We start from the raw sequence: 13,535 nt of genomic DNA, 5'->3' as shown, positions 1-13,535 counted from the left end.
CGTCATGAAATCAAGCGAAGTCCGTCATCGTCCAGCCTCCGTTTGCATCATCACTTTGGACTGGTTGCCACGGCAACGACTTCTCTGTCGCGAGCGTCTGTCTGCTTCTGCAGTCACAAATGGGCGCGCGCGTTTATAATCAGTGGAAATAGGCTGCTGTAACGATATAGCATAGTGCCATAATTATATTTTATGTACATTGCAGGCTTATGTCTAAGCCACAGTTGATGTAGGTTATGAAATAGGTTACATCGTTGTCGAAAATAATTTCATACATTCTGAAAATAAAGCATAAACCGTTCCAGTCTCAATTGTCTTTTGAATATGAAGTGCGCTTAAATGTATTTAGTATACACTTGTAGTGTACTTCAAATCTTAAAGGAATAGTTCACCCAGAAAAAAAAAAAATTGTCATCATTTACTCAGCCTCATGTTTTTTTCCCAAACCTGTATGAGTTTCTTTTTTCTGCTGAACACACACACACACACACACACACACACACACACACACACACACACACACACACACACACACACACAAAGAGATAATGTGAAGAATGTTGACAACCAAACAGTGATGGTAGACATCGTTGTCCATAGTAGGAAAACAAATACTATGATAGTCAATGTCTATCGTCAACAGTCTTATTACCAACATTCCTCAAAATATCTTCTTTTGAAGAAAGAAACTCATGCAGGTTTGGAACAACATGAGGGTGAGTAAGCGATGACAACATTTTCATTTTTGGGTGAACTATCCCTTTAAATGTATTTTTTTTTTTTTTTTAACTGTAGGCCTGCTTGCAGACAATGTAATATTAATTACATAAAAGCATGATAGGTTCAACACACTTCAGCACACTATTAAAACGTACACTTTGTAAATATTGAGTCAAAAGGTTGAATGAAAGGTGGCAAAAACAATGGGAGGAAGAGAGGAAATGACGGAAGATATTAGATGTGCAGGCATAAACAGGAGAGATTAGATAATATCAAGGTTAAGATGTGTAACACACAAGACTAAACGGTACACTTTATAAGAGGAAACATGTGGACAAGAAGAAACAGCGTCAGAAAGAAGGATTCTGAAACAAAATGTATGCAAAGATAAAAAGGCAATTTAAACTAGCAGATATTCAACAAAATCAGTGTTATAGTTGTCCTTTTCAATATCTTAATTTGTGGGAGAGGATATAAAAAGGGAAGATTATGACATTCGAATCCGCAGATTCCGCACTCCATACCAGTCGGTGGCGGTAATTCATCATTTCGTTGTTTGTCAACCGCCATTAAAACCTCAAAAGAAGTAGAGAATGAGACAGACCAATGTAATCCAACTTAGAGCGCGATCTATATAGCTTTCAGGTTGCTCAATCGAGCTCAGAATCGCTGATCCCGCGCAAGCAGTCATGGCGGACAAGGTTGGTGTGCTACCGAATTTAATTAGAATTTTTACAAGTCACTTTAAGTTCTGTATATTTTATACTGTTCTCGATTACTGTTTAGCTACTTAGTCATGGCATTTAGTGTCCGCGAAACAACGGAAAGAAAACAAATTCTGCAGTTAAGTTCACAGTGTTTGAGTTAGTGACCCTGTCCAGTTCAGCAGACATTAACGTTACTCTGTTCCCTGTCACGTATCTGGCAGTTATTATAGAACCTGTATTTTATCACTATCCCTAAATGTCTTTTAAATATATATTTTTGATGAAACATGTAAGATGTAAGAATTACAATCCCTTTTCTGCTGGCACACCCGCGATAACTCATTCTGCTGACAGTCCCATCAACCACAACTATGATGATGGGGTTGTTTGTTTGTTTGCTGTACATTTCTCAGTCTTTATGTTTCTTGAACAGGACCCATTCCGGCAGCTGAAAGACCTGTCTCTGCTGAAAGGCCAGCTCGAAGACATTCAGCGTCGGATGGAGGATGAAGTTGGGGTTGGAATTCCACAGGCAGGGCTTTATATTTTTGTCAAACACATTTTTTGTCAAATTATTTTATGCATCAGTTAGTGTACAAATTAAAGTCATTACAAATTGTGGTTGTTTTACTCGCTTTGTCATCTACTGGGGATGAAATAGTGTTAAGGTACATTTTAAATTCTTTAAAAAAAAAAAAACACACAAGAAAAACAGGTTTGTTGTTGGTGAATTTACATTTATGTAAATACAATTTGCCAAGAAAATAAATAAAATGTATCACAAAGCAAGCTTTGTTTTGAGTGGGGTCAAAATCAAAGTATCCAAAAATAATTTAAAGGTTACGGATATATCTTGCTGGATATTCTCTTTAATAAATGTGTCGATATTTTTACATGGTAGTTCAGTATATTTTTGTCAAACTCTGGACCCTTTTCACGGACTGTGATGACGCATTGTCGCAACAATGAACAATGTTAATCTAGTGTGGTTATATTTCATTCAAGTAATAATAATACAAATGAAAATTCACAAATCTCTACTTGTATTACCATAGCATTAAATTGCTAAAATAAAAAAGTGAAAACGGTGGCTTCAATAAAAGCATAAACCATCGATCAGCAACCTCGTAGTTTACAGTTGGTCTGTCGTTTAAAGGTTTATAAGTTATTGCTAAAAAATAAATAAATTCCCTTATGGAGAAAATGAATGGTATTTTTACTTCTGGAAGCCGCATTATACGGCTACTCTACTAGATTGCCTCTGTTGGAAAGTTGTGGAAATGCAATAGTAAATGTAAGTTAACCCCCGTTAATGTGAAAAGGGTCTGCATGATCATTTGGCTTAATGAAGTTCTTTATTTTCTCTCTCACTCTCCGTCTCTTTCCCTCTTCCTCAATCTAGGGTGGAAGTGTGCTCAGTTCTCCCTTCCTCAAGGGCTTTTTGGCTGGGTATGTGGTGGCGAAGCTCCGCTCCTCTGCGATCCTGGGAGTTCTTGTAGGAACATGCACAGGCATCTATGCCGCTCAGAGCTATCAAGTGCCTAACATCGAGCAGACCGTCAAAAACTACTTCAGCTCATTCAGGAAGAGATAGATAGAGGGAGCCATATAAAACAATCTCAGAAAAACAGTGCCTCTTTCAAAGAACTTCAACATGTACCTCCTCAACTGAGGGTGCCACTCATCAGACCACAGAACAGACACTTTGTGTATATAAAATAATTGAGCTTCTCTGGTTAGCAGTTTTAGGCTGTTTTCTATTTCTAATTGGTGAGTGCTGTGCCGTTACAACGGCTTGTTTTTATATATACCCAAATTCCTCATGATGATGCAAATGGCCAAAACTTTTGTTATCAGTCCTTCATGCTTCTGGTGTTAATGTTCTGTCTGTTACATGAATACTTTTGCCAATCATTTATTCTTAACAGAAGTTTGCACTAAAACGGATGAACAATCAGGCCCAACACACTCTTGTAAATAATGTCTGGCATTGAACAATTCCTGTACCTGTCAAATATCAGATGTTGCTGGAATGTTTGATATAGTTTTTTGAATAAATATATGTTGCACTTTACCACTCTCAACTCTACCACTTCTGCTTGTAATGGATAATAATGGAAGTCAGCCAATGGAAGTGAAATAGAAAACATGAAGTAGCCCGATTAAGCATAAAAACCAATTCACACGCAGTTGGTTTTCAGATGCAGTATTGAATTCAAGTGGTATGTTTTTAAAGTGTCATTTATATTGTAATGCACCATTTGTCTATGTAAAGAATTATTTAAAAACAGTAGTTATCAATATTGAGTTTTGCTTTTTCTTTGCTTGATGTTCTTTTGCGATATGTTTTTTTGAAGAGATTCTTTTACATACTTTGCATGCATGCTATTTTTTTTTCCAAGAATTTCTGAAAATGTTCTATTTTAAAGAATAAAATCTCAAATTGCTCTCTATAGAAAAATGTATGCGAAAAGTTCATTTATTTTTTTGTAGAAAAAGTGTTAACAAAAAAGAGCTAAATCTGGGCCAATCCAATCACTTGTTAACCCTTGTATTATGTTGCAGGTCAATTTGACTAATATATATATATATATATATATATATATAAATTTTTTAAAATTTCTATATGAATATTTATGAACATTTTGTGATTTTCTCATTAAAGCTCATGAACATGCCTGCAATGTTTTGACATTGAGATGTTGTGGAATGCATGTACAAAATTTCTGCTGATTTTTATGTTCACAGGTCAATTTGACACACAATTTCATGGTTATTCACAGCTGCATAGACCCAAAATTTAATATATATATATTTTGTCAGTTTCTCACCCTAACCCTCAGGGTATTTAAATGTATGCATTTGGCATTCAGCCGTTTCTGAAGTCATGCTCTACTGTTTCAGCTTCAGGAAAGCACACAAAAATAAAATAAAACTTAAAAGAGATCAAAATTTTAAATCAACAAAAATAGTTACAAATCTGTTCATAAGATTATTTTTTTTTTTAAATGGTTAAATTCAGTTGTAAAAACTATTTGTTCCCATGTTTTTTCGTGAATTGTATTGAATCCACTTAACATAAAATTCATACCCAGAATTTGAACATATGATAAAATCGTGTGTGTGTGTGTGTTTGCTCTAGCCTTAAATTATGCATGCTAATTTAAAGATCCTAAAATATTTGCAAGTATCCCTTGGGTCATAGAAATTCACATCAAGCGCAGCCTTTGCCATACAACTTGAAAGTACAAGTATTTGTCCAAAACAAACAGATCACACAAATGGTTAGAAATTAAGTTTATTGGCTATCTTTGTTAGCTCTCCATTATACATTTTCTATCCTTCAATATAACAGTTATCTCTCATCATCCAGTCTATGAATATTCATTAAAAGGTAATTAAATGTTAGTTAAAAAAAACAACAACAATAGTACAATTCAATTATTAAAAGTGAAAGTTTTTCATAAAAGGTCAACACTGCTACAGATGATCTATTAAAGTCTGTAATTATTACCAGTACAATACAAAACAGAATTAACTTTTAGATTTTCATGACAGCCAAATCTAAAATGCTTACCTCAAACCAAGCTATGAATCTAAAGTAAATGTGAAAGTCCAGCTGTTAAAGTTAAAGATAAAGACACCAGATTGTGATATTTAAGAAGTCTTCTTCTTCACTGCTCTTCTTCAGTGGCCATCTTTTCCCACCAGAGGCTCCATCACCTTTGTATCAGCTAAAATAAAGAACAGTGACGGATGCTTTTATCAGAGCTATATCATTACACCAGTACATTTAAAATATGTATCTTCTTTTGTGTTCAGCAGAAGAAAGAAATTCAGACATGTTTGTAACAACTTGAGGGTGAGGGTAACTTTTGGGTCATTTTTCTCATCTATGCCACAGTAGAACACAAGTATTCAGCTCGTACCGGAACACTGAAGAGGACCTTCGGTCAGAGAATCAGGAGTCATAACGCCGCTCTTGTCCACACACCAGCACCATTTAGTCTCCTCCCAGCACTGCTTGAGCTGGTAGTCCCCGTTCTCATCACACATGGGGCGGAAGGACGGCAGGGGACTCTTGACCACCCCGGCGGCCTCCTTCAGGCACTGGGACAGGACACTGGGCTCTGTGGGACACAAATGAACAGAGCATACATGAGTGTGTGTGTGTGTGTGAGCAGAGGACATACAGTTGCTGAGAACTAAATCTGGTGTTTGACAATGACAAGATCTTGATACCTGGTTTGCGAGATGAGGAAGGGGAATCCTGAAATATAGACAAATAACACTTGAGAGAGCTGTAGATGGCAGGATTTATATATTGTATGTTTTGATATTCTTTATTTATCATTTCTTTCAAAAACATAAAAAAAATGAACTATCCCAAACTTTTGACCGATAGTGTCAATGTCTAAAGCAAACCCGTCAGTGAAACGCAGCCCTAAAACTTGATTAGATTTTCTGACTCAATCCTGACACCACGTGTCCGCCTGTTCACATTACAACACGATCAAGAGGAAATGAGTTTTACCTTCTCTTTGGGCGAGTCGTCAAGTGTCAGAGCGAGGGAGCTCATAGGGAGCTGCATTTTCATGGGAACCCCTTGACTGCGCATGACTGCACAAAAAAGGGAAGAAAGCCAGAGTTAATTTGCTTCTAGAGGACATCTATGGTAATGGGTAAATGGTGATTTAAATGGTAGTATGATGAACGGAAGCCCATAAGATGGTAGTTCTCTGACCAAACTTGCGGCTGAGCTCATGCAGGCGGTCGTTGCGTCTCTCGAGGGTGTTGAGCTGCTCTCTGTGGTTGTACACCATGTAGGCAGTGAAGGCCTGACCTGCGATCAGTATTCCAGCCAGCAGAGTCACTCCTGCCACCTTCAGGGCCCGAGTGTTAGATCTGCTGGGACAACAGAGAACCAGTGGATTCATACGAGTGACATGCTATGCTCAACCTGAGGCTGAACAACTGCGGTTATATTCTGAGATTTCATAATGTACCTTGTTTGTTTGTGTTGTTGAAACATAATAATAACATAAAAATACAAATAAAATAAGAGTGACATGCTGTGGGGGCGGCATAGCCTATAGTTACAACACTAACAAATTATAACAAAGAGACGCTTGGATGAAAACTATTCTGTGTCAAGTGGACAGACGTTTGATAAACCTCGGTTTACATTATTCAAAGCAAAACAAAAAAACAGTCTAGAAAACAGAATAATAATAATATTTTCATTTAAATGGACAGTTCACCCCAAAAAAGTTTTGTCATTGCTTGCTCACCCACAAGTTGTTACAAACCTGTATGAGTTTCTTTCTTATGTTGAACACAAAAGAAGATATATTTTGAAGAACGTCGGTAACCAAACAGTTGATGGGCTCCATTTACTGGGAAAGTCAATGGGTGCCGTCAACTGTTACCGACATTCTTCAAAATAGAAAATAGAAAAGAAGATTATTTTGTGTTCAACAGAGGAAAGAAAAAACCGTATACAGGTTTGGAACAACTTGTGGGTGAGAAAATAACAAAAAATATTTTTGAGGGGTGAAACAGCATTTTAATTTGTAGGCTACTGAGTTATGAATATGCAATGCGAGCAATGGTGATACGCAGAAACAAAAACATTGCGATGACAAAAAACGCCTATATTTCTTACACAACACATTATAGCATATTTTTTATGAAGCACTGCTAGTGAGGACTTCAAATGTATAGCGATGTTATATGTTTTTACACAAAATTTCTGCTTAAGAAAATAAGTAAAAAAAAATCTCTACCAATCAAGGTATTTTCAACCACTCAGCAAATTTAGTCGACCTACATTTAGCATGTATAATTGACAGAAACCAAGATTTGTTTATAAAAGAAATAAAAAGCCAAAGTTTCCTCACCCTCTCTGAGGTCCCATATTGATTGAAGTTTGCTCACTTGGAGCTCTGATAAGTGGTCCGTCGGTTCCGTCGGTCGACATTTCTGATTTACAGTCAGAGACTTCTCAAAATGTTGGTAATTTGATCAAGGGATTTTTGTAACAGCTCTCTAATATGAAAAAGTGAGAACTGAGAATCTAGCAGTGTGACACTCGGATGAAAGTGTCTATAGAGCAGATAGAGGTCATTATTTCATTGGATAAGACGCGCTGCATCATCAGTTGTCAGACAAACGTGAACTTGAATATCTTTCCTCCTGTCTCTCATACTAGCGTCATGCATTCATTTTGCGTATTTTGAAGTGCGATTTTAAACATTTTAAGGAAATTTGTCAGTAATTTTCGAGGCGCAGTCGATTTTGTGAGACTATATTTTATGGCGCGTCTTGCACAAAAAAAAAAAAAAAAAAAAAAAACGTCTGAAAACATACTTACCAAATATAAATGTGCAAAAAAAAAAGCCATAAATAATGACAGTAGCTTACTTATCTTTTGTTAATGTCTGACAAGGATCGTAATAATTAAAACAGATAGTTATTTTTCTATTTTAAAGGATTAAAATTACAAAATAAAGTGCAACTTTCACTTTCACTCTCACTCATCTTGTTTGTCCCCAGTGTTCGGTAAGTTACTAAAGTAATTAATTATACTAGCCATTTATTATATCTTCAACAGTGTAATTAGATTACTGTACTAATTACTCTAAAAAGAATTGCATTACTTATTTCTAAATCCCATATCATCCTCGACCAGTTGAACAATACAGGAAAATACATGAAACTCATTTCTTTCAAATAAACAATTGCATATTCTTGAAGGTCATATTAAAAAAAAAAAACATACATTTTAACATTTGACATTGAATTTTGATGTTAATCCACTATTGTTTTATATAGAATTGTTCTAGTCTATAATACAGTATGTAATGCAACTACATCAGAAGCAACTGATTAAATTACAGAAAAATATATAATATATAGAGTAATCCCTTGCTTTGCTTTTTCAAGAAAATTAATAAAATTACAGTAAATACACCCAACAGTTGGTACAGATGTACCCAAGGACATTTAAAACCACTCAATTAGAGCACAATACACATTTTATGCAAGTCTGCATGGTCAGGTGGTCATACTTTGCAGTCTGATATTACTTGTAGGCGAGTCTTAAATTTCAGAAAACTTTTTAGTTTTTAACTTTGAAGTTTGAATCCCAATTTCAGTCTCAGCGCATCTTAAAATACTTTCTGCAATGAGGAAATTGAATGCTCTGGCATAATCTGAATAAGGATGTTTTCTTGGTATTCCCCGAGCATTCATTCATTTGGTTTCAAAACACACCAGAACATTATACATTAAACCGGTCAGACATGTATAATCAGCTAAAGGAAGCCAAACACGGCAATCATAAGAACTCAACTTGTGCTTCAGTGAAGACAGGAGGCAAAAGTATTATTTGACACTTTATTCTGAAAAAATCCAATAGTTTACAGACGACGTCCACGACGACCTCCCTTTCTGCGGGTGCTGTCTGATGGAATGGGGGTGACGTCCTCTGGAAAAGAAAGTGAAAGTGAATGAGACTTCCTCATGGAAAACAATTTTATAACGCACTGAACAGAGATCAGTCTCCATTAGGGGTGTAACGATACACGTATTCGTATTGAACCGTTCGGTATGAGGCATTCGGTTCGGTTTTCGGTACGCATTTTTAAACCGAAGGATCGTTGGACCATTTTTCCTGCCGACCAAAATTTCGTCATTTCAAATGTAGGCGCGTCAAGCGTGCTCATAATGTAAGAGACGCTGGCGTGACCACAACATTGCCCAATCAATGGCAAATGCAGCACGAGCCGATCTTAATCATCAGCACTGTTACTACACAGTGAAATCCAGTAAAGAAAACATTTGAATTCGCCACTGAAGTAATAATATCGCTGCGAGATATAGTGAGAAACATTCACATTTCTCCGTTATTAACGGATCAAACAGTGCTGACGTGGAAACCAGGAAGAAACATTGTGCCATGAATGAACTATTCAGTGTCCACAGATCAGCAACATTCACCATAGATTTACTGTAGTAACACTACTAACTGTAACCATGGAAGTTTGGCAGGAATAGTAGGCTATAATGCTTTCAAGTAACGTTACGTTGGTTTTATTTCGACATTATGAATACAATTGGTGCCCTCAAATGTTAATCTGAACTAAAATAAACCTTTGTTTATAACTACTACAATTTTACATTTCATTTTGTCCAAGGAGCTGTTTTGTTTTATAAGCTCCTAAGAAAATTCAAGTATAGCTCCATCATTGCTCAAAGTTAAAAAATATCATACTTTATGATGTTAGTTTTAATAAAAATAATTAAAAAAAATAAAATCAAGGAAAATTTCTCTGGCACTTCTTTCTTTTTGCTGTATCGAAAACGTACCGAACCGTGACACAAGTGTATCGTATCGAACCGTGAATTTTGTGAACCGTTACACCCCTAGTCTCCATTAGATTAACGCACCGATACGGCCGATCTTCATGCCAGAACGAGCCAGAGCCCTGAGGGCAGACTGTGCCCCTGGTCCAGGTGTCTTGGTTCTTAAAGGGGGGAAAAGGAGCAAGTAAATCATGATGCAAGCCCATGTTCTTCATTCCCATAAACCCACAACATGACATTTCTCATCAGTGCCCGTCTGTAAAGGTCTCACCTGTTTCCACCAGTGGCCCTCAGCTTGATGTGCAGGGCAGTGATTCCCAGCTCCTTGCACCTCTGAGCCACATCCTGAGCCGCCAACATGGCAGCATAAGGGGAGGACTCGTCTCTGTCGGCCTTCACCTTCATCCCACCAGTAACACGGCAGATTGTTTCTCTGAAGATCAAGAGGAAGGAAAACTCAATCAGAAGATGATCACCACCAGGATGCAACATCAAATCACCTGAAAAGATTTCGTTCACCCAAAAATGAAGTCAACATCACATGGTTCCAAACTTATGACTTTCTTCTAAGAAAATACTGGGCACTATTTACAATTACATGAAAAACAAAAAATAAACAAGAGGCCTGTATAAGAGGAAGACCAAAAATTAAAGTCACTGAAGACCAGGGTTTTTATGGCGAAATGTGCAAGAACCATAGATGTTTAATGTAACTTCATCTCATGTCCACATGCCATCGATATAAAACCTTGTGTGATGAATCTAATGGCTAGATTTAAGATCAAATATTTGAGAACTAAAGGAAAAGGCAAAATTGTTAGTGAACAGAGTGCACCAGTCGGTTCTGGAGGAAAAAATCATCCCATTCATTTTCTCCATAGGGGAACAGATTTTTTTATATCAATATACACTTTATCAGTCTGCATTATTTCAACTTATATAAAACTTGTTGCAAAAGTCAGGTTCCGGAACACAAACATTCATTTTCTCCATAGGAAAGTTGATTTTTAACAATAACTTACAAACTTCTAAATCTTTTCCCACCATTGGCAAAATGTTCCATCATTTATGACAACACTTCCCTGCCATTGACAATTTATTGGCAATCCATGTTTTTACTGTTGTACAGTAGGGGGCGCTATTTCACATCTTCTGAAAGATTACTGAATCTCCTGATCAAAACACAGGTGAAGAATAAGTAGAAACAAGATTTATAAACATTACTTATGCATGCAGTATTTTTGACAAATGCGATTTTTTTGTTCAAAATGTTTTTTGTTTTTTTTTATTAAACTTTTGATATATTGCATGTTCAGATATTCATGCAACAAAATACTCTGGGGGGCCATGACAATAGTGAAAATGATTAAAAAAAAAGCTGGCAGTGGCTGGCGACTTAAAACGCTGGCAGGGAAAGAGTTAAAGACAGAGCTACTGTAAGCTACGAGGTTGTTTATTACATTTATTACAAACACAAGGTCAATATCAATACTTAATTTTAAATTATTAAACAAAACATTTCAACTTGACATAAGATAGAAAATCTAAAATGATAGAACATTCGGTTTATACATTTTGAAATATTCCATGTAAACATTTTTTTTAAAAGCGTTTTCTAGCAGTATCATCAAAATTACAGTTCAACAGAATGTTTAACAGTCAAAGGAACTTGACACGAGAGACAGGAACTTTGCAAAGCATTAGAAACTCATGGCATGTGTAAGTCTTGAGTGACCCAGTCGGCACCTGGTGAAGACAACTTGGTCTTGTCTTGAAGTGAAGACACTTTATACTGGGGTTTATTTCATACGGCCCCATTCCTTCTGCCGCTTGTTACTGATGTATAAGCTAATTAACGGTCTGAAATTAGGTGGTATTTGGCAGTCAGATTCCTCAAGGTCAAGCGCATCTCTGCTGGCAGCCGTGTCTGCTCTCTCATTACCAGTCAGTCTAATGTGGCTACGAGGATGTTACACCATAATATTCGCTTCTGCTGCAGCCGTTAGCCCACATTATTTCAACTTAACTTAGTAGTTTTATATTAATTCATGGGATTGTAGTTCTTTTCCTCACTAAATCCATACACTAATGTAAAGTCTTGCTCCTTTGTATTTCCGTCCGATTTTCAAATACTTTTAGCCTCAAATTAAAATTTGGAATATTACGATTCACCTCGTAGCTGATTGGCTTGGTTCATGGCTTATAATGCTTTAAAGACTACTTCTTTTTTTAAACCCTATGAGATAAGTGAACGGAAACATTTCTGGAACTAAGAATTAAAAGGTGGACAGGAACAGTTGCCCTCTTTAATGATTAACATTTTGGTTTGTTCATCACACAAAGCTAAAACGAAGGGCTTTACATACATATGATATGCATAAGAGTATGAACTACTTTATGATGCCTAATTTTGGGGCTTGACAGTCCCAGTCTACTTTCACTTCTTACACAAAATAAATACATTATTTGTGGCGAAAATCATACAGGTTTGAAATGAGAGGGTGACCAAGTTAAAACATTCATTTTGGGTAAACTACGATAAGGGTTGAGAAATTTTACAAAATAGTTAAAAATATCAATGTAGTTTTCAATGTAACTTACACTTCACTGCACATGTTTTGCTGGTATTTGTTCTTTTCATATGCATACAGATTTTATTCCACATTTTTGGGTTACTTACTTGCCGGAGAGGTCAGTGACATGCACAAAGGTGTCGTTGAAGGATGCGAAAATGTGGCAGACTCCAAAAACATTCTCGCCTTCGGCAACCTGAGGTCCCAGACTGATGACCTGCTCTTCCTTCTTTTCCTTACCCTTGCGAGGTGCCATTGCTGAAAAACATCAATATTCAACAGTCAGGTCAACGTAATACGAAAAACATCCAGCGTCACATAATAATTCAGACCCTGAGGTCTAATAATTAAGGTCTCTCTTATTGACATGCTCTTCTAATGCATTCGAAAAGACCTGCTGGTGTACGACTGCGCGTTTAAACTAGTTAGTAATAGCATTATAAACTGACTAAATTCAACATTAACTACTGACTATTATCATGAAATACTAAGGAAAAAAATCCAGAAAGGCCAAAGGATTCCCCGACATGCATTTAGACGCCAAAGCTGCGCTAACAAACCTAGACCACGTTCAGCATTAACACGTTTAAGATGTTTATTAACGAAGACGTTCGATTTGTACGAGAAACTAAGCACATTTCCCACACATACTGTAAAGCAGTCGAGTATATCTGTAACTGTAGTGGCTCGTGCAGCTGCGCTAGACAGACCAATATGGTGCAGGACCCCGCTACTGATAATCCGCTTAAAATACTGCATTTATCAACATTTATGGGAGTAATATCACGTTTTACTGGTGCTTGAGATGATTGGGGACGTTACAGAAGTTCGATTTTATATTTCACACTTTTTATAAAGGTAGGATTTAAACGGATCGTAACAGTGTTCTCTTACCTATGTGTGTCTCTAATCGAGGCCGAAACAGGAAAGGAAAGAGAAATCGCTGCCGGGTTGAAAGTTCAACTCTACAAACGGAAGTAATAGTACATAGAATAAAAACAATAAAAGTCCCCTATGTATTACACTCCTCACGTGCTCGGATATATGTACTCTTGTTTGTAAAAAAAAAAAAAAAATATGCATGGTTCTCAAAAAAAAAAGATAGATAGATAGATAGATAGATAGATAGATAGATAGATAGATAGATAGATAGATAGATAGATAGATA

At 36.5% G+C, this 13,535-nt stretch overlaps 3 protein-coding genes across 4 annotated transcripts; 1 reads left to right on the top strand and 2 right to left on the bottom strand.

The window, feature by feature from the left end:
* Positions 1–1,293: 1,293 nt before the first annotated feature.
* Positions 1,294–3,073, top strand: LOC130095402 (SLC35A4 upstream open reading frame protein). Of its 2 annotated transcripts, XM_056262141.1 has the most exons (3): positions 1,294–1,421; positions 1,861–1,959; positions 2,830–3,073. In XM_056262141.1, exons 1-3 carry the CDS (start codon positions 1,410–1,412, stop codon positions 3,019–3,021), a joined length of 303 nt encoding a protein of 100 aa, XP_056118116.1. In that variant the 5' UTR covers positions 1,294–1,409; the 3' UTR covers positions 3,022–3,073. The 2 variants fall into 2 exon arrangements, with proteins under 2 accessions (XP_056118116.1, XP_056118115.1); XM_056262140.1 differs by lacking the exon at positions 1,294–1,421 and having other exon boundaries at positions 1,831–1,959.
* Positions 3,074–4,709: 1,636 nt separating this feature from the next.
* Positions 4,710–7,517, bottom strand: cd74b (CD74 molecule, major histocompatibility complex, class II invariant chain b). The gene is made up of 6 exons (XM_056262138.1): positions 7,328–7,517; positions 6,172–6,332; positions 5,962–6,047; positions 5,670–5,697; positions 5,357–5,557; positions 4,710–5,161 (listed from the first exon to the last, which is right to left on the bottom strand). The coding sequence occupies exons 1-6, from the start codon at positions 7,405–7,407 to the stop codon at positions 5,115–5,117; spliced, it is 603 nt and encodes a 200-aa protein (XP_056118113.1). The 5' UTR covers positions 7,408–7,517; the 3' UTR covers positions 4,710–5,114.
* Positions 7,518–8,811: 1,294 nt separating this feature from the next.
* Positions 8,812–13,345, bottom strand: rps14 (ribosomal protein S14). The gene is made up of 5 exons (XM_056262142.1): positions 13,262–13,345; positions 12,475–12,625; positions 10,066–10,227; positions 9,879–9,955; positions 8,812–8,916 (listed from the first exon to the last, which is right to left on the bottom strand). The coding sequence occupies exons 2-5, from the start codon at positions 12,621–12,623 to the stop codon at positions 8,849–8,851; spliced, it is 456 nt and encodes a 151-aa protein (XP_056118117.1). The 5' UTR covers positions 12,624–12,625; positions 13,262–13,345; the 3' UTR covers positions 8,812–8,848.
* Positions 13,346–13,535: the final 190 nt, after the last annotated feature.

The sequence above is a fragment of the Rhinichthys klamathensis genome, unplaced genomic scaffold, assembly GCF_029890125.1.
Source record: "Rhinichthys klamathensis goyatoka isolate OS25496 unplaced genomic scaffold, OSU_Roscu_1.1 h1tg000191l_1, whole genome shotgun sequence".
Taxonomy (NCBI): Eukaryota; Metazoa; Chordata; class Actinopteri; order Cypriniformes; family Leuciscidae; genus Rhinichthys; species Rhinichthys klamathensis.
Note: the sequence above shows the minus strand (reverse complement) of the source record. Positions and strands in the feature narration are given on the sequence as shown.